Source organism: Neofelis nebulosa, chromosome 17 (assembly GCF_028018385.1).
Source record: "Neofelis nebulosa isolate mNeoNeb1 chromosome 17, mNeoNeb1.pri, whole genome shotgun sequence".
In the NCBI taxonomy this organism is placed as follows: domain Eukaryota; kingdom Metazoa; phylum Chordata; class Mammalia; order Carnivora; family Felidae; genus Neofelis; species Neofelis nebulosa.
The window spans coordinates 48,945,048-48,969,188 of record NC_080798.1 but is presented as its reverse complement, the minus strand read 5'-3'; the positions used below and the strand labels follow the sequence as shown (position 1 = coordinate 48,969,188).

The 24,141-nt window shown below is 55.5% G+C and overlaps 1 protein-coding gene across 3 annotated transcripts; it reads right to left on the bottom strand.

Annotated features, from left to right (window-relative positions):
* Positions 1–344: 344 nt before the first annotated feature.
* Positions 345–24,141, bottom strand: MTSS2 (MTSS I-BAR domain containing 2). 3 transcript variants are annotated; one of them, XM_058708541.1, is made up of 14 exons: positions 23,871–24,140; positions 18,900–18,961; positions 18,737–18,810; positions 17,857–17,941; positions 17,681–17,772; positions 17,515–17,589; positions 16,064–16,221; positions 15,526–15,633; positions 14,582–14,679; positions 12,868–12,994; positions 4,415–4,489; positions 3,904–4,080; positions 3,559–3,724; positions 345–3,480 (listed from the first exon to the last, which is right to left on the bottom strand). In XM_058708541.1, exons 1-14 carry the CDS (start codon positions 23,937–23,939, stop codon positions 2,735–2,737), a joined length of 2,112 nt encoding a protein of 703 aa, XP_058564524.1. In that variant the 5' UTR covers positions 23,940–24,140; the 3' UTR covers positions 345–2,734. The 3 variants fall into 3 exon arrangements, with proteins under 3 accessions (XP_058564524.1, XP_058564522.1, XP_058564523.1); XM_058708539.1 differs by having other exon boundaries at positions 12,868–13,090; positions 23,871–24,139; XM_058708540.1 differs by lacking the exon at positions 4,415–4,489 and having other exon boundaries at positions 12,868–13,090; positions 23,871–24,141.

Sequence of the window (24,141 nt, the reverse complement as noted above, 5' to 3'; positions counted from 1 at the left end):
GAGATTTGGATTTGGGATGGATGAAGCCTTAGCCTGGGGGCCTGGAAATGGTGTTTGAGGGAGGGAGTTTCTTACAGACCTGCCTGAGTCTCCATGAGACCGGTGGGGCAGAGGGTGTCAGGCTGATCCTTCTCAGTGTCTCCTGGCCACCCTCGCTGGCTTCATTGGGCTGTCCCAAGACAGCCACCTGCAGAGACAGAGTGGAGGTATTCAAAGGCATAGGTCCTGATACAGGACCTGGCCACTCCTGCCCCTCAGCCAGGATCTGGGATGGGAAAGGGCAGGGTGCCAGCGCTGCGCAGGGGCACGTGAACAGGGTGGAGGAAGCCAGGCGGAGGCAGGGGTGTTAATTACAGTACAACTTTATTAATACTGGAATCTTCACAGTGCATTTGTTACTTGTAGCAGTGACTATTTAAATCGAGGGGGGGGGGGGAGGGGGCAGGGAGGAGAGGATAATTTATCCAGAAACGGACAGAAAGAAAAGAAACAAAATGGTTCAGATGGGATGGGGGTGGGGTGGGGAGAGGTGGAGGGAAGAAAGGGTGAGTAGGAACCAGGAGGGGAGACTTGGGTGGGGAAATAAATTAAAAAAAGGAACAAGTTAACAACAGCACCAGAAAAGTTACTTCAGTCAAAAGACGCTTTTGAAAAGAATATTTCTCTGTACAAAATGAAAAAAAAATGAACGTAAAGAAGTCCCCCAAACCGAAGTTTGTGATGTGGGATGGCTGGCTCGGATCCCAAGGGGGTGGGCCTAAGAGGTGGTCACTAAATGGGAGAGAGGTGGTCAGGGGGATGGGGGAGTTATGTACAGCCCTGGGGTGGCTTGGAGGAGAGGGGGCACGAGTCTGGGAGGGTGGCTGTGCTATGCCCACCCCCTCCTTGGGCCTCCCAAGCCACCCCCCACCCCACCACTCCTTACCCTGCTCACATCACACATCCTGCATCTCACTCCCTCAGCCCACTTGGGTACACCCCTCCCTGGGGCTTCCCCAAACTGGCCACCTGCTCTCCCGGCCTCTTCGGGCCCTCCCTTACCTGGACTCTCTCCAGGTGCCCACACTTGGGCTCTCGGGTTGGCCTGAGCATTCAGCAAGGCTGTTCTCAGACCTAGCGACTTACAGATACCATTCTCCGTCTCCCCTTGGGGAGCCTGGGGGGCTCCATCCACTGGGGGGCATCCTTGGTTCCTCAGAGCTGCCTGGCTGCCTTGCTTGGACCCCAGTTCCCTGCAGAACTGCCAGGAGCTCCAGCCTGGCGCTGAGACTCAGACCCAACCCCATCCCACCCCGACCAGGAAAAGCCTGCTCTCCTGACCCTGGGAGGCCCCTGCCTTGTGGTCCCGCTGCCCTGTGAGCTTGGCTGCTCTCTCTGCTGGCCTGCGGGACAACAGGAAGCCCTCTGCTCGCCCCAGACGCACCTGCTTCTACCTGCTTAGAGCTGGCATGCCTCGGTACGTGGAGGGGAGGGCACCCCCACCCCGCACCTAGCGCGGACTGGACTCCAGGGTGGGGGGTACTGCACCGGGATGGCATCTCCTCTGGCAACAGAGAGTCAAAGCCAATCTCCCTGGACCGCCCCTGCTCCCATCTAAGCAGACGTACTAGAGGCCCCACCCTGGCCCTCTCCAACCTTATTTTGGCTTTGCTCCAGAATCTGGAGAGAAAAAAACAGCTGCCCCCTGGCTTTGGGGAAGCCAATTAGGCCCTCCTTCTCCTGCCGTGGGCCCTCCAGGCCACTGCGAGGACCCCTGTCCCTCAGGCACTCTCGGACACCCTGTACCGTCCACCCTGTCCCCACACACAGTCCTTGTCCAGTCAGCTCTATTTTATTATATTCATAAAATAACCCCCCACACCCTGTGCAGTTCCAGCCCCTACCCCCACAGGTGGCCAAAGCCATGACCAAAGTGCCACCAGAGTTAAAGTCTCCACATGCCCAGATGAGGACCATACATCTGACCCTCAGGCCTCTGGACTTCTTCCCTGCTGCCCTGCCCCTCAACCCTGGCTGTACCTCCCAGAGGAGGGCAAGCCAGGATGGGATCTACCTCGGGGTCCACAGCCTCTTCTGTGTGGGTTCCCAAGACTCAACTTGGGGCCTGTGGCCCTTGGGCCTCCTTCCTCCACAGCAGGCTGGGCCTCCCAACTTCAGTCTGCCCCCCAACTGCCACTCTGTGGAGCTTTTCAGTCAAATCTGACACCTTAGCCGATTGGGTGCCTGGCCCCTCCAAAGACAGCCCACCTCCCTGATTGAGAGGAGCTTGGGACAGGTGCAGAGAAGGAAGGAGAGGGGCCTGGTGGAGGGCTGTGGGGGCCAGCATTCAGGAGAAGCCCCAGGCACCGCCAACTGAGGGGAGAAGTGGGGTCAGGTCAGCTAAGCTGTGGCACTTTGGGCCCAGGCCAGATGTGGAAAAGGCAGGGCCTGTGGAAGAGGAAGAGGAGGGGCAGAGCAGGTGAGAAACGTATAAAACAGGCTCCACATCCAGTTCAAGGCCTGCAGGCTCGGAGCTGGCGAGCTCTGTTAAAGAAGTCACTTCCTGTTTAAATGTGGAAATCCAAGGTGAGTGTCTCTTTCCATCAAGTGGCTTTTCCTCGCGTGACTTAAACGAAAAACCAAAAGCTTGCCTGGCTCTGCTCTTCCCTTGTTGTTGCCTTCGCTCTGAGTGGCCACTGTTCACCAGCCAGGCCACCTGCCTCTCGCGGGGCCAGAGGGCGGGAGGGCAGTGCCATCACAAGATGCGGGGTGCCGACCTGTCGTTGGTGACGGTCCTGCGGAGACGAACCCCGCGCCGGATGGCCACCAGCATGTCTTCGGCCGGGGGGTCGCCGGAGGCTGCCGGGGGCGGACTGGGCGTCTCCTCTGCGGGGGTGGCGGTCAGGGCTGTAGGGAAGGGGAACTGGCCCTCGCCCAGCGCGTGGGCGCCCGCCACCAGCTCCCCGAGCTTCTCCACCAGGCTGTGCCGGTTGGCGGCCAGCTGCTGCTGCTCGTCGTCGTCCGCCAGCCCGGGGTAGCTGGCTGCCTCTGGGGCAGGGCTGGCCCAGGCCGTGTTGGGCAGGCTCAGCCTCTTCGGTGAGGCCTTGGCCAGGTCTGGTGCCAGGGGCGAGGCAGCTTCATCGCTGTAGAAGACGCACTCCTCGCTGCCCGCCCGTGTGGGCCCTGCGTAGCCAGGGGAGTCGGGCACTGTGGGCGTCTTCACGGGGACGATGGGCGGCCGGATGGGGATGGGGCCAGCGCTGGAGAGCGCGCGGCGCACGGCGGGCTTGGTCGAGGGCGTGCGGCGGATGGTGGCCACGCCGGGGGGAGCGCCCGAGGCGCTGGGCAGCCCCGCGGTGGAGGCCGGGCGCTTGGTCTGGATCAGGCGGCGGTAATTCTGGGCGATGTTGCTGTTGCGGGGGATGGTGGAGGACTTGTCGAACTCGGCCGGGCCCTCGCCATCTGCGTCCCCATTCACCGAGTAGCAGTCGTAGTCAGAGCCTGGGGGCACGGGATGCCGTGGGCTGGGGCCTGGGGCATGTGAAGGCCCGGTGCCCCAGCCCCAGCCCCGGGGCCTACCTTGGGAGGGGATGGTGTCCTCGGAGCAGGATGGCGTGGTGGTCTGCGTGCTGTAGCCACTGGAGTACTGCAGAGAGTCCCGGCTGCTCTTCTGGTGCTCCAGGCTCAGGCCGCGGGTCAGCACCATGGCCAGGTCACTGGCCGCCGGGGACACCTCCTCACCGTGCTGGGGGTGGTAAGACTGCGGGCTGAGGCCTGGCTCCCCGCTGCCCCCCTCGGCTCGGACTCCGGGTGGCTCCCACCAGGTGGATGGAGCTGGCCCCGAGACCACCTGCCGGGCCTCCTGGCACTGACCTGGGAGTGAACGGGGGCACTGGCTGGGCTGCCAGGGGAGCGGATGCCTACCTTGGCTGCGATGGTGGCAGGGGACATGCGTGGTCTTGGTGCCTCCTCTCCGCTGGGGCCTAGGGTGCCCCCGCTGGCCAGGCCTGGCTCTGTGTCCCGGGGGTGTTCCAGTCGGTCCTTCCTCCTCTGCAGGCTGGTGCCTGAGGGCTGCTCATGGGGACCTGCTTTGGCCCAGTCCTGCAGGGCATGGCAGATGGGTCAGGGGACCCTTGGCCCTCCTATCCACGGCTGAGGGTCCTCTCACTACAGTTGAGATACAGGGTTTTCAGGCCTGTGTGGGGCCTCAGGCTCAAGATCACTGTCAAGGGCAGAGCATGGAGGGTGCCATGACCCCTGGTTCCTGCCAATCCCAGGGGTAGGATGGCATGACTCAGGAAGGAAAGATGTGAGGTGTTGGGAGTGGCTGCAGGTGTGCCCAGGCGGCTTTTCCTGCAGGGAGCAGGCACTCTGCTCCCCACTCTGGTAGGCCCCGGACCCTCCCTGAGTCCCACTGCAGGCAGGGAGCACTGACCGAGGTGGGGGAGCTGCACTCGCTAACAGACTGGCAGGTTTCCGAGGCCTCCGAGGACGCAGAGCTGGAGGACTTCTGCCATGCAGAGGAGAGCAGGTGGGCAGACGGGGCAGGGAGGCAAGGAGAGAAGATACCTGGTCACAGCACCGGCATGCAGCAGGACATTTGAGTTCAGCACCACACCCCGCCGCCCCTGCGAGCGTCTGCAGGCCGAGCACACACTGTGGGCACTGACCAACCCCGTGGCCCAACCCAAGAACCATAGGTTTTGAGAATGAACGACAGGACTTGCGGCTGCTGATGGCCTGGATGTGGTGGGCAAGGGAAGGAGGGACACTAGGGAGGACAGCAGGGTTGACGGTGTCCCTGTTGTCTCAGAAGGGCAGGCGTGGGGGAAGTAGGGAGTCTAGAGTTCCATCCTGCACATGCAGAGCTGAGCTGCCTGTTAGGTATCTACGGACAGGTACAATGTCGGCAACTGCATTTACAAGTCTGGAGTTTAGGGAGAAGTCAAGGTTGGAGTCACAAATCCAACAGCCTTGAGACAGAGGAAGGTCACCTTGGCAGTGAGGACAGTTAGAGAAAAGGTTCAAGGACCTCAGGCGCACCCACATTTAGTGGCTGGCAAGAAGAGGAGGGTCTGGTGAAGGAGAGTAACAAGGAACTGCCAGAGAGGTGGTTAGAAAACCATAAGCAGACCATGTCACAGAACTCAGAAGGACCTGCCCGTGAGGAGGAAGGATGGTCAGCAGTGCTGAAGCTGCTGGGGGTCCATCAGAGGGCACAGAGGCATCGTGGACACCTCAAGGACTATTTCATAGACTGGGGGCGGGGGGCGCGCAAGTCCACTTTTGAGTGGACCGAGTGTACAGGGGAGACTGCTGCTTTGGCTGGCTGGGGGGAATAGGTGCCATGGGAAACCCCCAACTGCAAAGAAAACACAAGAATGAAGGGGCGCCTGGGAGGCTCAGTTGGTTAAGTGTCTGACTTCGGTTCAGGTCATGATCTTGTGGTTTGTGGGTTTGAGGCCCGTGTCAGGCTCTGTGCTAATAGTGCAGAGCCTGCTTGGGATTCTCTCTCCCTCTCTCAAAACAAATAAACTTAAAAAAAAAGAATGAAGATAATAGCAGCCAGGGTGGGCACAGGACCACGAGGGCTCCTGGGGGCACATGTGGAGCGCAGCACAGTGGTTGGGAGACTGGACAAGGGGCCAGGTGGAGAGCTCACCCTGTGATGGGGTCCATTATTACGGCACCTCTGCCCTGTCAAATTCTCCAAATCATCCTTAATTTAGATACTGGGATATTTCAGTTTGTGATGAACCAAGGTCACCAAAACAAAAGGAAACAAAGCATCACAGGTGAGGATTCAGATGAAGCAAGCAACAAATTTGGATGTTTATCAATGTAATTGTTAAAGCAAAAACCAATGGAAAAAGCACTTGGAACAGTCAGTGGAAAAATTTAGGGCTAATTCATGAACAAACACTTAAACAAGGCTAGATGAGAGCTTCCTTATCTGATAAAGGGGATCTTCAAAAATATCAATACCTTTTCCTCCGAGGATGGGAAAAAGATAAGGATGCCCAGGATCGGGATGCCTGGGTGGCTAAGTCAGTTAAGCGTCCGACTCTTGATTTTAGGTCAGGTCACTATCTCAGTTTCGTGAGAAACTGTGATGGTGCAGAGACTGCTTGAGGTTCTCTCCCTCCCTCTCTCTTTGCCCCTCCCCTACTCGCAATACATCTCTCTCAAAATAAACTTAAAAAAAAAAAAAAAAAAAAGATGGCTACCATCACCATTTCTGTTCAACATTGGAAGTCCTAGCAGGCAGTAAGGCAAGAAAAAGCAGTAAAGAGCAAAAGGATTGGAAAGGAAGAAAACAGTGGTCATTATTTGTAAAAGACATGATTGTTTTTATAGGTAGAATATTCAAAAGAATCTATAATTATCAGACCTGATAAGTGATTTTAATATAACTTAATAAAATCAATTTACCAAAAAAAAAAAAAAATCAAGTTTATAAATATCAGCAGCCAACAAAAAAAAATCCGACAAAGCCCAAATAATTTAAAACAGCATCAATAAACATCAACTACCCAAGAAAATCCAGTGAAAGATGTGCAAGATCTTTACATGCAAACTGCAAAACCTTACTGAGAAAAGGAAAAGCCAAAATAAATGGACAGATTTATGCCATCCCAGCCAAAACCCCAGGAGGTGTAGTTACTGTTTTTTTGATGGAAACTGAGAAGCTGGTATTAAGGAATATAAGGAATTACAAAGGCCAAGGTGATACTGAAGAATAACAAAGCTGGAAGACTTCTGTTACCAGATATCAAAAATGTTTATAAAGTTACAATAATGAAGACCAGTATGGTATTGTAAAAGAGCACAATTCAACCAGCAGAACAATATAAACTTCCTCGGGTGCCTGGGTGACTCAAGTTGGTTAAGTGTCCAACTTTGGCTCAGGTCATGATCTCAGTTTGTGAGTTCGAACCCCACATCAGGCTCGCTGCTGTCAGCACAGAGCCAGCTTCCGATCCTGTGTCCCTCCCCTCCCCCCTTTCAAAAATAAACATTAAAAAAAAAAAAAAAAAAGAACACAAACTTCCAAAACAGCTACAGGTATACAGGTAACACTGCAGTGCAGGGGGGAAAAGATGGCCTTTTCAATCAATTGCTATTTAGATATCTGTATGGAAAAAAGGACCCCCATCTCATACGCCCCCCCGCCCCCCCCATCAATTCCTGATGAGCTGCAGATCTAAATGAAAAAGGTAAAAGAAAAAGGCTTTCAGAGGAAAATGTCTTTGTGACCTTAGAGTACACAAACATATCTCAAGATACAAAAAGCACTGGAAATTTTAAAAAATGAATACACTGGACATCCATTAAAATGAACAGTTTTACAAAGATGTAAAAGATCTGTTTGCTGAAAACCATAGAAAGCTTATGAAGGAAATTGAAGAAGACACAAAGAAATGGAAAAACATTCCATGCTCAGGGATTGGAAGAATAAATATTGTTAAAATGTCAATACTACCCAAAGCAATCTACACATTCAATGCAGCCCCAATCGAAATTGCACCAGCATTCTTCTTAAAGCTAGAACAAGCAATCCTAAAATTTGTATGGAACCACAAAAGGCCCGAATAGCCAAAATAATATTGAAGAAAATCAAAGCATCACAATCCCAGACTTTAGCCTCTACTACAAAGTTGTACTCATCAAGACAGTATGGTATTGGCACAAAAACGGACACACAGACCAATGGAATAGAATAGAGAACCCAGAATTGGACCCACAAATATATGGCCAACTAATCTTTGACAAAGCAGGAAAGAGTATCCAATGGAAAAAAGACAGTCTCTTTAGCAAATGGTGCTGGGAGAACTGGACACCCACATGCAGAAGGAAGAAACTAGACCACCTTAAACCATACACACAAAAAAACTCAAAATGGATGAAAGACCTGAATGTGAGACAGGAAAACCATCAAAACCCTAAAGGAGAAACGAGGAAACAACCCCTTTGACCTCTGCTGCAGCAATTTCTTACTTGACACATCTCCAAAGGCAAGGGAATTAAAAGCAAAAATGAAGTATTGGGACCTCATCAAGATAAAAAGCTTCTGTACTGCAAAGGAAATAACAAAACTAAAAGGCAACCCACGGAATGGGAAAAGATATTTGCAAATGACATATCGGATAAAGGGCTAGTATCAAAAATCTATAAAGAAGTTACCAAATTCCACACCTGAAAAACAAATAATCCAGTGAAGAAATGGACAGAAAGCATGAATAGACACTTTTCTAAAGAAGGCATCCAGATGGCCAACAGACACATGAAACAATGCTCAACGTCACTCCTTATCAAGGAAATACAAATCAAAGCCACACTGAGATACCACCTCACGCCAGTCAGAGTGGCTAAAATGAACAAATCAGGAAACTATGGATGCTGGCAAGGATGTGGAGAAAGGGGAACCCTTTTGCACTGTTGGTAGGAATGCAAACGGGTGTAGATGCTCTGGAAAACAGTGTGGAGGTTCCTCAAAAAATTAAAAATAGATCTACCCTGTGGCCCAGCAATAGCACTGCTAGGAATTTACCCAAGGGATACAGGAGTGCTGATGCATAGAGGCACATGTACCCCAATGTTTATAGCAGCACTTTCAACAACAGCCAAATGAAAAGAGCCTAAATGTCCATCAACTGATGAATGGATAAAGATGTGCTTTATATAGACAATGGAATACTACTTGGCAATGAGAAAGCATGAAATCTGGCCATTTGCAGCAGCGTGGATGGAACTGGAGCATATTATGCTAAGTGAAATAAGTCAGTCAGAGAAAAAACACATACCGTATGTTTTCACTCATATGTGGATCTGGAGAAACTTAACAGAAGACCATGAGGGAGGGGAAGGGGGAAAAAAGGTTATAGAGAGGGAGGGAGGCAAACCATAAGAAACTCTTAAATACAGAGAACAAACTGAGAGTTGATGGGCGCTGGGGGAGAGGGGAAAGTGGGTGATGGACACTGAGGAGGACACTTACTGGGATGAACACTGGGTGTTGTATGGAAACCAATTTCACAATAAATTATATTAAAAAAGATAAAATTAAGAATTTTAGATCATTAAAAGACCCAATTAAGAGTAAAGGCTCCGAGAAAACCCCAGATGAAGGAGTGGTGTTGTATCCATAATACATAAGGAGTTCTAGGATCAATAAGAAAAAAAAAAAAAAAACAACTTAGTAGAAAAATGGGCAAAAATCTGAATAGGTCCTTCGTAAAAGAGGACAGCCAAGTGGCCTTCAGAAGTAGGAAATGGTGTTCAATCTCATTCCTCATTAGGGAAGGACGAATTTCAAACACAGGCGCTACCACTATACACCCCCCAGAAGGGCTTAAATGAAAAAGATGCAAAATACCAAGGGCTGGTGAGGATGAAGAACAGCAATAAACCATTGCTATGTATTCTTGCCAGAAATGTATGACCTCCATCTAATTATGTGAAGACACAGGACACACCCAAACTGAGAGACGTTCTATAAAATAGCTGACTGGTATTCTTCAAGAGCATCAAAGACCTGAAAGAAGAAGGGCTGTAGAGGTGCTACAGACTGGAGAAGCCCAAAAAATTACAACAATTAGATGCGACACAGGGTCCTGTGCTGGATCCTGGACTCCTGGACCAGAAAAGGGATCTGAGTGAGAAAACGGGCAACATTTGGAAAAAGACCATAGGTTAGTTAATAGTATTGTGCCAGTGTTCGTTCCTGGTTTGGTAGCTACATAACAGGTTAACATTAGGGGAGCTTGGAAGGAGCAGGTGGGAACTCTGTACTCTTTTTGCAACTTTTCTACAAGACTGAAATTATTTCAAAATAACAGTTTAGAAAAAAGCCTTAATGGAAAGGTTAAAAAGCTGTAACCTAGAGTTGAAAAGTAAATTGGAAGACAGACCTGACTAAATGATCCAGAACATCATACCTAGAGGCGGGGAGCAGGAAAATGTGATAACTGAGAGAACGATACATAGAAGGATAAATGAGAAGGTCCAGCAACACACTGAATTGGAATCTCAGAAGGAGGGAATAGAGAAATCATGGCTGAAAATTTCCAGAACACGTGAAAGACATGAATATGAAGATACAGGAATACAAACCCATCAAATGAGACTAAATAAAAACAAATCTGCAACTAAGCACAAACTGAAGAGCAAAGATCTTACAAGTGACCAGGGACGCAAAGGCGCAACAATCTGATGGCAGACCTCTCAATCGACAATGGAAGCCAGGACACAGTGGAAAAATACCTTCCAAGTGGTGGAGAGAGAATAACTGTCACATCAGAATTGTGTCCCTGGCAACACTTTCAAGAAAGACGACAAAAGGAAGCATGTTTACAGATTTAAAAAAACCCCGAGAATTTACCACTACAGATCTATTCTAAAAGAACTTCTAAAGGATGTGCTGTATACTTCAGAAAGAAGAAGAGTTAAGGTATAAGAACAAATGATGAACAAAGAAATGTGTAAACATATGGGTAAATCTAGACAAATACTGTATGCACAAAATAATAGTAAAGTTAAGAAAATAAATGTCATGTGGTGCCTGGCTGGCCTAGTTGGAGCGTGAGACTCTTGATCTCAGGGTTTTAAGTTTGAGCCCCACAATGGGTGTATAGATTACTTAAAAACAAAATCTTTAAAAAGGAAAAAGAAGGAGAAGGAGGAGGGGGAGGAGGAGGAGAAGAAAAATGTCATCTGTGAGTGTTATAAAAAAGTAGAGAATAATATATATTAGCTTATAAGTTGGGAGAACCCACTGGTGACTAAAGTTAAAATATGTATTGAAGTCTTTGAATTATTCAGGAGTTGGGGTTAAGAATGCATGGTAAAATTTCAAGATATCCTGTAAAAGAAATACAATATAACTTACAGTTTAGTAGAGGGAAACAAATGAGAGAAGGAAAAAAAGTAAAGGACAAGGGAAGAGACATAAGAGGCACAGAAAAAGTAGAATGTATAAAAAGACAGGAGTCCAAATATGTCAATAATCACAATAAAGAGAAGTAGACTAAAAATGCCAAATCAAAAGAGATTGTCAGACTGGATAAAAGAGAATCTAGGCATCTGTTGTTTATAAGAGACTCATCTAAAACATAAGGATATAGTGAGTTTAAAAGTAAAGAGATGGGAGGGGTGCCTCGGTGGCTCAGTCGGTTAAGCCTCCAACTCTTTTTTTTTTTTTTTTTTTAATTTCTTTTAACATTTATTCCTTTTTGAGAAACAAAGACAGAGCATGAGTGGGGGAGGGGCAGAGAGAGAGGGAGACACAGAATCAGAAACAGGCTGCAGGCTCTGAGCTGTCAGCACAGAGCCCGATATGGGGCTTGAACCCATGAACTGCGAGATCGTGACCTGAGCCGAAGTCGGACGCTCAACCAACTGAGCCACCCAGGTGCCCCAAGCCTCCAACTCTTGATTTCAACTTGGGTCCTGATCTCACAGTTCCTGGGATCCAGCCCCACAGGGGGCTCTGCACTGACAGCATGGAGCCTACTTGGGATTCTCTCTCTCCGTCTCTCTCTCTCTCTGCCCCTCCCCTGCTCTCTTTCTCTTGTGAAATAAACAAACATTAAAAAAATAAAACAGTTGGGAAATGGTAATATAAATCTTCAACAGGATAAAGCTGAGATAGCTGTAGTAATATCAGACGAAACAGGCTTTTAGAAAGCATTGTAAGGAACAGAGGATCATCATGTTAGAAGATTGAATTCACTATGAAGACTTAATATTTTAAACTTGCCTGCACCTAATAAAACAGTCTCAAAATATGTACAGCAAACATGGATGGAACTATATGGGAGAAATTAACAAATCTAAAATTTTTCAGTTATAAATAGGTGAAGCTGATAGGAGTGAATGAGAAATAGGTAGAACTGGTCAGTGCAGACAACCTTAAATTTCCTTGTGAAGGAAGCTAGGTGACTGGAGGATAACATGGAAGGAAGGGAGGGCTTTTAAGATGCGTGATACTAAGAGTGCCTGGGTGGTTCAGTCGGTTAAACGTCTGACTTCATTCAGCTCAGGTCATGATCTTGGGGTTCACGAGTTCGAGCCCTCCATCGGGCTCTGTGCTGACAGCTCAGAGCCTAGAGCCTGCTTTGGATTCTGTGCCTCCCTCTCTCTCTGCCCTTCCCCACCTGTACTCTGTCTCTCTCTCAAAAATAAATAAAACGTTAAAAAAATTTAAAATGCGTGATACTGGAGTTCTTTTGTGTACTGACGGGAATGAGCCCACAGGGGAGAGAGACTGGAAGTATAATAGGGACATCTTTGAGCAAAAAAACCAGCAAAACATAAAATGCTCAGTCCAAATGGAGGCACTAGACTTGATGGGGGAGGAATAGCAGACTGTATCCAAATGTAGTCACTCCTGATACCCTGAGGATAGCCCCCTGGGCAGGTGGCCTGACCTCCCTTTGTTTTCTACTGTGGCCCCTGTGTTTGCCCATCTCACTGAGGCTGTAAGGATCTGAGCCTTCATCTGAGGAGATTCGTGGACCAATCTCTGGGTTCAGAGTGAGTTGGCCCAAGTGTGCAGAAGCAGGAGGATGTCCTGGGGCTCCTGGGGATGCCTCCTAGGACCAGCCACCTTGTCACAATAAGCCTAATGCAGGGGGGGAGGGTCACAAGTGATCAGAGCTGCTAAGCTGCCCCCTTGGGGTCCCATGGCTGGAAGAAGGCGGTGGGTAAGGAATCAGGAAATGAGGAGGTAGTGGGGCCACAAAGCCCCTTGCTGACATGGCTGTGGCAGATGCTGACTGCTCTAAGACCTTCCCCACCTCTCCTTACCCAGGTTGGTCCCCAGTGAGGTGGTCCTGGGGACCTCCCGGCCAGTCTCAAGAGCTGTAGGCCCTGCAGACACCCTCTCACCTGGCTGGTGATGTCTGAAGGCATGGGTGAGGGGGGCTTGGAGTAGGTGGCATCCTGGGAGACGAAGCCAGAGTCGTGGGAGGAGACGCTGGAGAGTCGGGCGGTGGTGGTGGCTGGCTGTGCCAGGCTGCGGTAGCGACAGGTGGAACTGGGTGAGTATGTTTGGGCACCCCCAGGCCATGGGGCTCCGCCACCCTTGGCACTGCTACTGCTGCTGGGGGCACTGGGGGAGTGAGGGAAGGGGTACGGCAGCCACACGGGGAGACAAAGGTGTGTGTGGAGGGGAGGGTGACAGACGAGGGTGGAGGAGAGAGGTGAGGGGCAAAGGAAGGAAAAGACAATGTCAGACTACAACTCCTTAGACCCAGGTGCCACAGAAGAGCTGGATTCTGGGACAGGGCAGGGCCTGGGCAGGGGATGGCACACCAGAGCTGGCCCAGTGCCTGCCCCCAGAGCACCCCAATGCTCCAGGGCGTGCCCAGGGCCGAGCAGTCTCTTTGCCTCCTACTCTGCCTTTAAGAACAGCAGACCTTGGGTTGGTGATGGAGAAACTGAGTCACTAAACATCAACCTCGTCCCAGTAGGGCTGGAACCTGACACAAGTCTGATCATTTCCGGACTGCCTCGTCAAAGTCTGGTATTTGCCATCCAATCCTAACTCGATGTCTAGCATGCGGTGACGGTCCGTGTGGATTCTGGACCCACCATTGTCCTCACTCCCTTCGCCCCCTGGAGGGTGTCCAGCCCTCTGCAGCTCATATCCCCTGTGCAACCATTTCACTCTCGGGTAATGTTCCTGGCAGTTGAAGGCTGCCTTCTTTCTGAGCCTGACCCTGAAGCTCCTCAGCTCGTACCCTTGGTCATGGGTATCCTCTGCAATCAACCCTCCCTGCTGTGACGGCCACCCGCCTGGGGTCCAGCAAACCCAGACCCTCCTCCCCATACAGGAGCTGCCGATAGCTGTGCTTGGCTTACTTCTCATGCCCAGGTGCTCAGCCAGAGGTGATTCTGGGGAAAGGGAGCCTGGCGCAGAGGGGCCTCCCCTCACCAATAAGTCACTGTGTGCTCACTGCCCTCACACCTGCAGAACCTTGAATCTTAAATGTCTCCTCCAAGTCCTGCCCTGGGGCCAGCCCTGGAGGCATCCCTGATCCTGAGCCTGCATGGTGACTGAGTGAGACTTCAGGGGCCAGCACGGGCACAGGTTGCATCCAGAAAGCAGCCAGGTTAGAGTGTCCCTTACCTTGTGGCCTCAGCACACCTTGCCAGAAGACTCTGTGCCCCTCCCTGGTCTTAGGTTCTTATTACTATCCTCCCACCCCCACTGACTCTGCTGGGCCGGGCAGAGCCTAGTAGTGAAATTATGGGACTCTGTGCCTCAGTTTCCCCTTCTGTGAAATGGAGACAACACCACACCTGATATGGTGCTGTTAGGATTCAATGAAGAAAATGCATAAAGCGTTTAGCATGGCAACTGGCACATAGTTATTGCTCTGTAAACGAAACTGCTCCTGCCCCCTGCTTCCTGCTAGCACATGCCTGTACTGGCAGCAGTCTCGAGATACGGGTCCATTTGTCCTCTACGCTCACAAATTCCTTGGTGACGCAGTTGGGTGAATTCTGAGGCCCTGAAGCGATTTCTGATTTGCTGAGAGCTTACCCATTCCCTCTTGGGATGTCCCTGCCCCTCTGTTCCCGTCAGTCCCGCACTGACCTGCACATGCTGGACTTGCGAGAGCCGGAGCCGCTGGGCGATGATGGGGGGGTCTGGTACGACCAGCTATAGTCAGAGCCCTTCAGGTCTTTGATCACCTGTACAGGGACATGGATGCAGGTCACTGGAGGCAGCCCAGCCCGTTTTCTGGAGGACCCCCGGAGGGCTGGTAGCCCCTACCCCCCCCCCCCCCCCCCGCCGTCCTCCCTATTGAGAGCCAAGCCCCAGCAGGAGACCCCCAGGGGAGTCTGAAAGCAGGACTGCCAGATGGCGGAGTGGGGGGGACATCAAGGGAGACTGCCCTCTCTGCTTCCCAGGGATGCTGTCCCCAGAACTCACTGGCAGAGGAGCCAAGAGAGTGACCATGAGGGACACCATGGGGTTTAAGTCCTGGCTCTGCCGTGCCCCTTGGGCAAGTTCCTGGAACCTCACTGAGCCTGTTTACTCCCGTGAGGTGCCCCAATGGTTCTTGTCTTACAGCGCATCGGGGTGATTCAACGAGACGGCCGGGGAAAGTGCCGGGCACACAGCGCCCAGTGAGCAACACCACAGGCCTGTCAGATGGGACTGATCCTGGTGCAGGGGGAGCACTGTGGGGAGCTGAGCAGGGTGGCCCGCATGGGCAGGTGAGCCTGTTTGTGTGCCTAGGAAGGTACTGGGTCCTGGGTGTGGACGGAGGTAGGAGTCACCAGGTCTGGCCTGCTCAGGTGGAGCCTGTGGGCAGACACAGGGCCAGGCCCCACGGGACTTCCACCCGTCTGCTCTCAGACTGAGGCCTCCACTGGGTCCTGGGCACACCATCCCTCTCCTGAACAGGTGCTCCCGGATGTCCCACCATGCATGTTGGGACCTGTCTGGTTCTCTGTCCCCTTTTTTCCTCTACTGTCTCCAACTAATGGCAGGCCATCCCCTCCCCTGCCTCCCAGTCCCATGGCTGGCCGAACCTGCTCACTGGCGGGCGGCAGCTTGTGGGGCTCCGCAGTCAGCACCACCAGGTCGTCGATGATGCCCTGCAGGTGGGTGATCTCTCCCAGCATGGTCAGCTCGCCATTCTGAGGAAGCAGCGGGTCAGACCCTCTGGCCCTGCCCCTGCCCCCCACCCTGGAGGAATGAGCCTCCTCTGGCCTTTCCTCTCTCATCCAGTGCTGCTTGGGTCTGAGGCAGCCTGGGCCTGGACACCCAGGGGTTGGTGTGACCATACATCCAGACCAAATTAGTGCAACACGAGCTACGAGCTGTGTCTTCGGGCTATGAGCATGTGGCTCTGAGGGTACCCAGCCAGGCATCACTGAGAACTGGCTTTTCTCAGGGGTCAAGTAGTCAACCACAGGCATGGCCCAACCTGCTGGGGCCTCCGAGTCACCCCTAAGGACTCCCACCAATGGCTCCCACATCTTGCTTCTTGGGATTTCCTGAGATTCCTGGAAACTCTTCAGCTAGCCCCATTGTGGGGATGCTCAAACACCTCTCTGAGGGACCCACCACCACAGGCTGCAGGAAAGTGATGAAGGTACAGAAACGGCCGCGCTCCTCGATCAGGGCCCGGCGCACCGCCTGCTTCTCTGTCTCCTCCAGCAGCAGGTACATGTCGTTGACGTCCTGCAGGGCACTGTCCAGCTGGGGCTGCAGATCTCCTTTCCCTGGAGGGGTTGGGAGGAGAGGCCGCGCTGGGGACGCCGGCCCGGCTCGCTGTGTGCATGGCTCAGGCCCCGTGGTGGTGTCCCCGGAGTGGGGCTGGGCCCTGCCACGGGGGCCAGGGGACCAGGGAGGGCAGCCGGGACTCTAGGGCTTGTGCAGGGGTGGGTCCCAGAGCAGGCAGAGTGGACAGACACGGACACAGCAAAGACACCAAAGCTGCAAAGCCACCCAGGACCTGGAGCGGGCAGAGCTCAGGTGAGCCCAGTGGAGGCCTCCACAGCTGAGACTTCCAACCCCTTGGTTGGACAGCCTCACTGCCCTTGGGCCGGCACCACCTCACCTCACCTCACCGGGAGAGGGTGGAAGCAGGACAAAATAGAGCCCGGGGACTCAGCTGTAGGCCAGGCCACTGAAAGTTGTGTGTGTGGGGGGGGGGGGGGTGGGGGGGGTGGGAGGGGTAGGGGTGGGGGGGGTAAGGAGAGCTAGGGGCTGGGCCCTGGGGGAAGGGAAGGGGGTCATTTCAGTATGGGCTCCCACTCAGCTCAGGGAGCGATGCACAAGGACAACAACGGCAACACAAAGAAGCAGCGAGAAAGACAGAGAGAGGCAAGAGGATGATGTAGAGATGGTGAGTCAGGAAGTGAGAAGGCAACAGGTGACCGGGCGGGCCTGGGGGAAGTGGGGCAGCCAGGGCCTGTGCCCCCCACCCTGCCCGGCCCAACCCCTCTTGGCCTGGCAGACTGACCCAGCAGTGGCCTGGGACTCATCCCTGGCCAGGGGCCCCCAGGGCCCCAGGGGGACTATGCCCCAGGCCCCTCCCTCGATGGACCGACCGCTTTCCTCGCTCCTCCTTGGCCTGGAGAGACTCCTTCCAATGGCCCTGAGCTGGGGGAGACAGACAAATGGGACAAGGACGGGAGGAGCGGCTGGAGGGAGGGACATTTGACTTACCAAGTAGCTCTACAGGAAGGATGTGGGAGGAGGAGAGGAGGAGAGACAGAGAAAGAAAGAATGTGTGAAAGACAGCCGGATGGATAGAGCCGCTCCTGGGGCAGGGGTGTGGGGTGCCTGGGCCTATTGGGCCTCCTGCTGCCTCCCTGAAAGGGGAAGGCCTGGTGGACCAGGTCTGGGGTGCAGGGAGGCTCCCTCGGTCCCACCCAGCAGGTTGGAGGATCCTGTGTCCAGGATAGGGCCCCTCCGGCCAGTATGACTCCCTGGGGTACTCCATAGGGTGTGGGGGTATACCAAGCGGGGCCCCGCGGGGCTATGCTTCCATGGGCAGCCGTGGGCTCTACCTTTGCGCGCTTTCTTCTGCAGCTTCAGCGTGTCTGAAGACTTTTTCTTGATCTCGTGCCGGGCTCGTTTGTATTCTGTGCAGGGGATGAGAAAGGAATGCTGTCATGTGGGGCTCCGCACGATGGGGACAGGAGGCCCCAGCCCCAGCCCCAGCCTCGGGCCCACCTTTCGCGTGGTCCTTGTCCAGCTGGTTGGCTGACTTCTTCCAGTCCTCGATGCGCTCCTGCAGCGGGTTGATGAGGCTCTCCAGCAGCGCGCTGTGGGTGGGGTGTGAGGGTCAGGGCCACCAGGGGACGGTCTCACTGCGTACCCACTCCCGCCCACCCGCGGCGCCCACTCACTTGGTGAATTGCCGCAGCTTGGTCTCGATGCTGCGGTGGCGCATGCACATGCGCGTGAGCGCTGAGCCAATGTCCCGTGTGGCCCCTGGCGAGGCAAGCGCGCAGCGTGGGAAGGGGCCCGCCGGGTCTTCTGCAGTCCCAGCCTCGGCCACGAGGTGGCGCGCCGGCCCACGAAGGCCGCGCTCGCAACCCGCGCCCCGCCCCCAGCACCGCTCGGTCCCGCGATGGATGGATCCGTGCGGGGGGGATTTGAGCGGTCCTCAGTATTTGCCGCGACTCTCCTCTCTGCGGGACCAAGGCCCTGCCCGTCCCGGCGGTGCCCGCCTGCTGCAGCTGCGGGTGTTCTGGTGGTCAGGCCAGCGCTAGAGGCTGTGCAAAGGGCCTGCCCAAATCCCCTCCAGCCCTCCCGGAATCTCCTCCAGGTGCCAGAGGCAGGCATGAGAGTGCAAGGGCCCGCGCGACCTTATTTCTCACCACCTGAAAGTGAGAACTACTTGAACTAGAAGGCAGAAGAGACGCCAAAGCCAACGGGGAGTGCTTGCCTGCCCCCGTGTGCTCTAAGACAGGCAGATAAGGGGGTGAGACGCCATAATCAGACTCACTGTTACAGAAGGCTGGACAACTGTGGTCGAGCTGGCGGCCCGTAGCAAGAACAGAAGCCCCCCTGCCCGTCCCCGTGTCATCCCTATCACCGTTCTCCCACTCTTGCTTGTATGCCGCTAGTGATAAGAGGCTCACTCTCTACACAACCAGCCCATTTCATTAGGGAACGGAATTTAAGGTCCCACCTCTGGGCTGGGTGTCCTCTCCCTCACTCATCCTCCATTCAGCCTTTCCCAACCTGGGGCAAACCCAACCTCCAGCCACACCCCCTCCCCACCTCGGGTGTTGGTGGCCATGTCGGCCACTTTCTGAAAGGCATCCAAGAAGGCCACAGCAGCCAGCACAGTGGTCCTGGGGAGACAGAGTGGGATGTTCTGTGGGTGAGGGGTCCTCTCCTCTGCCCATCCCCTCCCCAGCTGGGGCACCCTCAGCAGCCTCACCTCAGCTGGGAATGCAGCTTGGTGGCCTTGGAGTTGAAATCTTCCCAGATGGGATAGGAGCTCTGCCGGGGAGATGGGAGAGGAAATCAGACACCATGGATAGGCTCCCCACACGCCTCCATCCAGACTCTTGGCAGTTTCTGAGAGAGTGGCCCCCGCCCCATGGAGAGGGAGGCCGCTGGCCCCTCTGGGATGACAGAAGACCAAGGTCAGAGCCATGGGACATGAGGAAGGCCTGGCCCTGGGAACAGGTGTTTTTGGTCATTCCTCCCTCCCTGTCAGGAAGTCTGGCCTAATGTCTACAGCGGCCACCGTTTTGGCCCACATCCTCCCTCAGGGGAGACGGAAACAGAAATGGCAGGTCCTGTACCCTCTGGGCTCCCCTGGGTTCTGGCAGGGATTCTGGGCTAAGCAGCATGAGGGGCACTGTGTCCCTCTGGACACAGGTGACGTAGTCCACATGACACAAGGGCAGGGCTCAGGCATGCCAGGTCTCAACTGGGGGCCCCCACCCTGTGCTCCGGAAGCTGCTACCGGCCAGGCCACCCATCCATCCCAGGCTAGCAGCAGTGATTCCCAGGTCCAGGGAGGCTGTGACTGCTGCAGGGCCCAGCCAGCCCGCCCGGGACAGCCAGGCCCCAGGCTGAATGGGGCCTTGTGTGGCCAACAGAGCCACCTTTCTCCACCCCCAGCTCCCCTCCCCTCCCGGGGACACAGTGTGGCCTTTATCCCAGCCTGGCCCAAAGCTCTGAGTTGGGAGGGGGTTTCCCAGTAGGGAGGCTGGACTCTTGGCCACCAAGTTGTCCAGTCTGATCAAGGGGCTTTTCTGGCTAATGGGCCTTCCCATGGCTGTCGGGTCCTGGAGAAACCTCAGCCGTGGCCTGATGGCCTTGTGGAGGTCCTGATGCTTGAAGGGGAGCCCAAGGCCAGCAAAGCACCAGCCCCCAAGGGCCTCTAACCCTCCTTTCCATGTAGGATGAGGTGCTGGGGAAATAAAGAAGGCAGAGACCCCAACCCTCAAGGCTTCAGAAGGAGGCTCTGCCAGACTGGAACCCAGGGGCAGGTTCGAGATAGCTTCTCTAGCTGAGGACAGCCTGCAGGGGTGGAAAGGAAACACAGCAGCTTCTGACAACCTTAGAAATTCCCTCCCTGCCCAGCCCAGCCCCGCCAGTGACCAGGGAAAGCAAATATTTGAGAAGTTCACACAGGCTGGAGAGGAACGTGGGCACAGTTCAGGGTAAAGGAGCCCGGTAGGTTGCCCCTGGAAATCCCAAGGAGCTGACCCTCCCCTTGGCACCCTCAGGAGTCTTCTGAGGGGTGGCAGCCTCACACCACCTCGGCACTCCAGCCCCGAAGCCTTGCTAAGACCTCCAGGGAGAGGAGACAATGCTGACGGGACAGGGATCCAGAAACAGTCGTCCTGACCTCCAGGAAACCTTCTCAGCTCCTCAGCAGCCTTGGAGCACAAGGGACTGGGAGAAGCTGGGGACAGACAAGTTCCTACCCCATTCAAGTCCTTAGGCTGGGGCCCGTCACTCTAGCCTCCAGCCGGTCAGGCTCACTGCATCCCAGACCGTCACACCCGCAGCTCTCCCAGTGCAGCGGGGACAAGACAGGACTTGGGGGAGGCCGGGCCCAGCTCCTCCTCAGCAGAGGGACCTGAGCACCTTGGTCTCTGAGGACCGAAGCAGCCAGTGTCCCTGGGGAGAGTCCTCAGTCTTCACCTGGGCCCCTGCCCTCACCTTGGCTGTGCCGTGGCCGTCGGGCTCTAAGACTCTGGGTCACTACCACTAGTGACAGTGACTGCCACTGCTCGTCAAGTGGCTGTGGTAGGCTGCGCACCCCGCGAAGACCTTTTCATTGTGTGGTCACGTCGGATCGGGTATTTCACAGGGCAGTCCTGTGAAATAAATCTGACTGTCGCCCCCACTCTATCGTTCAGGAAGCTGAGACTCAAAGATGAACTGACTTGCTAAAAGCCACCAAGTGGGAGGGGCAAGATCTGATCCCACGTCTGACGAGTCACTCCACCGACTTCCAGGGGTACAGAGAGATGAACATCCGGGCAGCAAGGGTGGGAGGCGATGGGAACTGCAGGGACAGGAGAAACGCCCTTTCTGTCCCCAGTGCAGTGGGCTGTGCTGGAGGGGAGAGGTCACATGCTCACCACTGGAGGTGCTCAAGTGGACCGGACAAGACTGACGCAGAGGCCGCAGGACTCCCGGCCCTCGGAGACTCTGTCTCTGACCTGGTGGTGGTTTTAGTCCCGACACGGGCTGTCTGGGTGAGCGACCCATGCTGTGATCCCTGAGAGAGGGCTTTTTGGGTGACCCCGGGCTAGGGCCCCTCTCTGAGCCTCAGTTTCCTCACCTGTCAAATCGGGAGGGGAACCGCACCAGGGGTCAGTGTGGAGACTCATGGAGGCAGGGAAAAGGAAACGCACAGCACAGCGCCCAGTATACAGTAAGCGCTCAGTTAATGCTGGCTAAAAAACAGGGGATGCATGACCCCTGCCTCTCTGAGAGAAGCCCCTCCCACCCAGCGGGGCTGACGTCCAGGACACACTCCCCACTCTTGAGGGGACAGGCCTAGTTTATGGCCCCATTTTCTGGATGGGTCAGTGCTGAGTGGAGGCCACCTTCACTCATGTGGAAGGTGTTTCACCCGCCCAGTCCTGCCATCTTGGGCAAGTCCCTGCCCCTCTCTGGGCTTTGGTGGGCGGCATGGCACCCAAGAGGCATCAGAGTGGTTAAATGAGGCACAGAAGGCAGGGGAAGCTCCCGAGGGCCCCTCTCCAACCCTCAGCTGGTGCCCTCCTCCCGGCCCTCAGGCTCCAGGTGCAGCTTGAGGAGGCTTCACTCCCCGCTATGCTGCCACCCCCAGCCAGAGCCTGCGCTTACAAGGGGCTGTCCTGGGGCTCGTGGACATGCCGTGGACAGGCCTCGGGGGCAAGTTCAATCTCCTCAAGTCAGCCGCCTTCCTCTATGGAAGCCCCTGCTGCTTCTGTGGCTCAGATCACCGAGGGAAATGGCCAGAAATTGTACCCCCCACCCCCTCCCGCCCCATGCAATCCAGGGGATGGACCTCCAGGTGGCCCAGTCCCCTGTTCTGTCCCTGGCCTGAACACATGCACGTGTCATAGGTGAGTATCAGTACTTGACATCACCCCAGGTGAAACCTTTCCCAGTTCGCCTCCACAAGTCAGAGAATCCTGCCTGCAATCTGCTGTAGTCTGATCCCAAAGTCCCTTGCAAATTGCCTGGAAAGGGAGGGAGAGTCCTGCCCCTCTTCTCTGAGCAGAGAAGCTGCTGCTCTCTGCAGTGTTACGGGGAGGCTGCCAGCGGGAGGAGGGTGTGGGAAGGTCCCATTCTCTGCCAGCCCTGGGAGTAGCTGGGGGGAGGGTGGTCCGGGCTGCCTGGTCCCAGGAAGGGATCCCAGTGCCAGGCCTGTGACGTCCACAGCACAGGAGGGCCTGCCGAGGGCAGCGAGGCCAGAACTTCTGAGGGCTGGCAGAGGGGCTCACGGGTAGAGTTGCAAAGGATGGAGGTCTCAGGGGAGCACCCTATGGTGGGGGGTGGGGGACGCCTATATGCTGCCAGCCCTGTAGTCCAAGGTGAGGGTGGCCTCAGGCCTCTTCCGAGGGCTGGGGCTGCTCCCCTGGCAGCACTGGGAGCCTCTGGTGGAAGGGCCCGCCTGGGCACCGTGGGGCTAGCTGCACCCGTGTGTGGTATGGCCTCCTGGGCCTGTGATGTCACCGTGGGATTCTGTTGTGTACTTGGGAGTGTGCGATAGGCTTCAAAGGTGGGGGCTCTCAGGTGGGGGCTCTGAGGAGTTCACGTGAAGAGCCCAGTGCTCTCCCCTGCCCCACAATCCTGCCTCAGAGGAGAAGCGTACTAGCGTTGTTCCTCTACCCGCCCCCCCCCCTCCCCCCGCGGCCTCCCACCGCCATCCTGTCACTGGAGCTCGAACCCCTCTCTGCCTAGTCAGTCTGGGCCAGGCCTGCTAAACCCTGGCCTCTCTGGGCAAAGGATCTCTCTTGCTCCGCGGATCAACAGAGAGGGGTGAGGTCAGGGAGAGTCGGACAGTCTCCTTAATGACCTTGAGCCATTCCCAGGCCTCAGTTTCCCCACCTAGCGAGCTAATGGTGGGCCAAGAGTTGGTGGCTGGCTCCCCTCTGGTATTGGCCAATCAAAGGCTGGGGGGTGGGGACCGGTGCTGAAGGTCTGGGATGGTAGTAGGCTCCCCCTTGGGGTTGCTCCAGAAACCCGAACCCTCTTCCTTTCTCCCCCCCAAGGTGAGGACAGAGGCCTAGGGATGCAGAGACAGTCAGCTTGGAGACCTTGGAGTCCTGCAGCTTCCTAGGGCCTGTTGCAGGAGATCTGGGGGTGGGGGTGTGGGGGGGTGGTGGCAGTCACAGGGTCGAGAGTGGAGACCGAGGCCGGCGGAGAAGGAGTTAATGGTTCTCGGCTTTATTATTTTTCCCTGCTTTGGCGGTGACAGCATTGTCTGGGCTCTAGGGCCATCGGGGCGGGTGTGGGGGTGGGGGGGGGCTGGGGAGGGTGCACAGTGGTGGTAGGGGGCGGAGGCCGGCGAGACCCCGGACCCATTAAATTTAAGGCCTTAGGGTCGACCCCGGAGCGAAAGCCCATTCATGATTTGGGGGTTGGGGGCGCAGAGAGCCCGCGTGTGCGCAGGCTCCGGTTGGGACCCCACGGGGGCGCTACGACCCGGGCGACCTCGGGTAGAGACCAGGGGCGCCGCACGGGCACCCTGACACACAAACACCCACACCCCTTCAGACGGGAGCCCCAAGACCCAGGCGCACAGCAGACGCAGGCCGGACACGTTCAGACAAGGACACACACACATCGCGGCGCGATGCCCGAATGCCCGCCGTCACTCGTCCCCAGAGGGGACCCACATCCGCACCCGCGCGCCCGCGGGGCGGCCAGCTCCGCCGTACCCCGTTACCTTCATGTCGTTGACGATGGCCTGAAAGAGCCCGCCCAGGGCGCCGCACTCCTTCTCCGCCGTCTCCATGCTCGGGCCGGGCCGGGCGGCAGCGGCGACGGCGGGCGCGGGCAGGGGAGCAGGGCGCCGGCAGCCAAGGGAGCCGGGCGCGGCGGGCGCTCGCTCCGAGGCCGGGCCGGGCCTCCGCCTCCGGGCGGCGCTCAGCGGCCGGCCGCGCGGAGCTCCGGGGTGGCGGGCCGCGGCGGGGCGGCGCGGGCCATGGCGCGGCGGG

Excerpts from the sequence above, each read along its gene's own strand:
- MTSS2 (XM_058708539.1), bottom strand. The coding sequence starts at position 23,939 with ATGGAGACGGCGGAGAAGGAGTGCGGCGCCCTGGGCGGGCTCTTTCAG. Across the intron at positions 17,942-18,736 it reads CATGGCCACCAACACCCGAG|GGGCCACACGGGACATTGGC; the intron begins GTGGGGAGGGGG and ends TTGCCTCGCCAG. Across the intron at positions 17,773-17,856 it reads AAGCTGCGGCAATTCACCAA|CGCGCTGCTGGAGAGCCTCA; the intron begins GTGAGTGGGCGC and ends CCCCACCCACAG.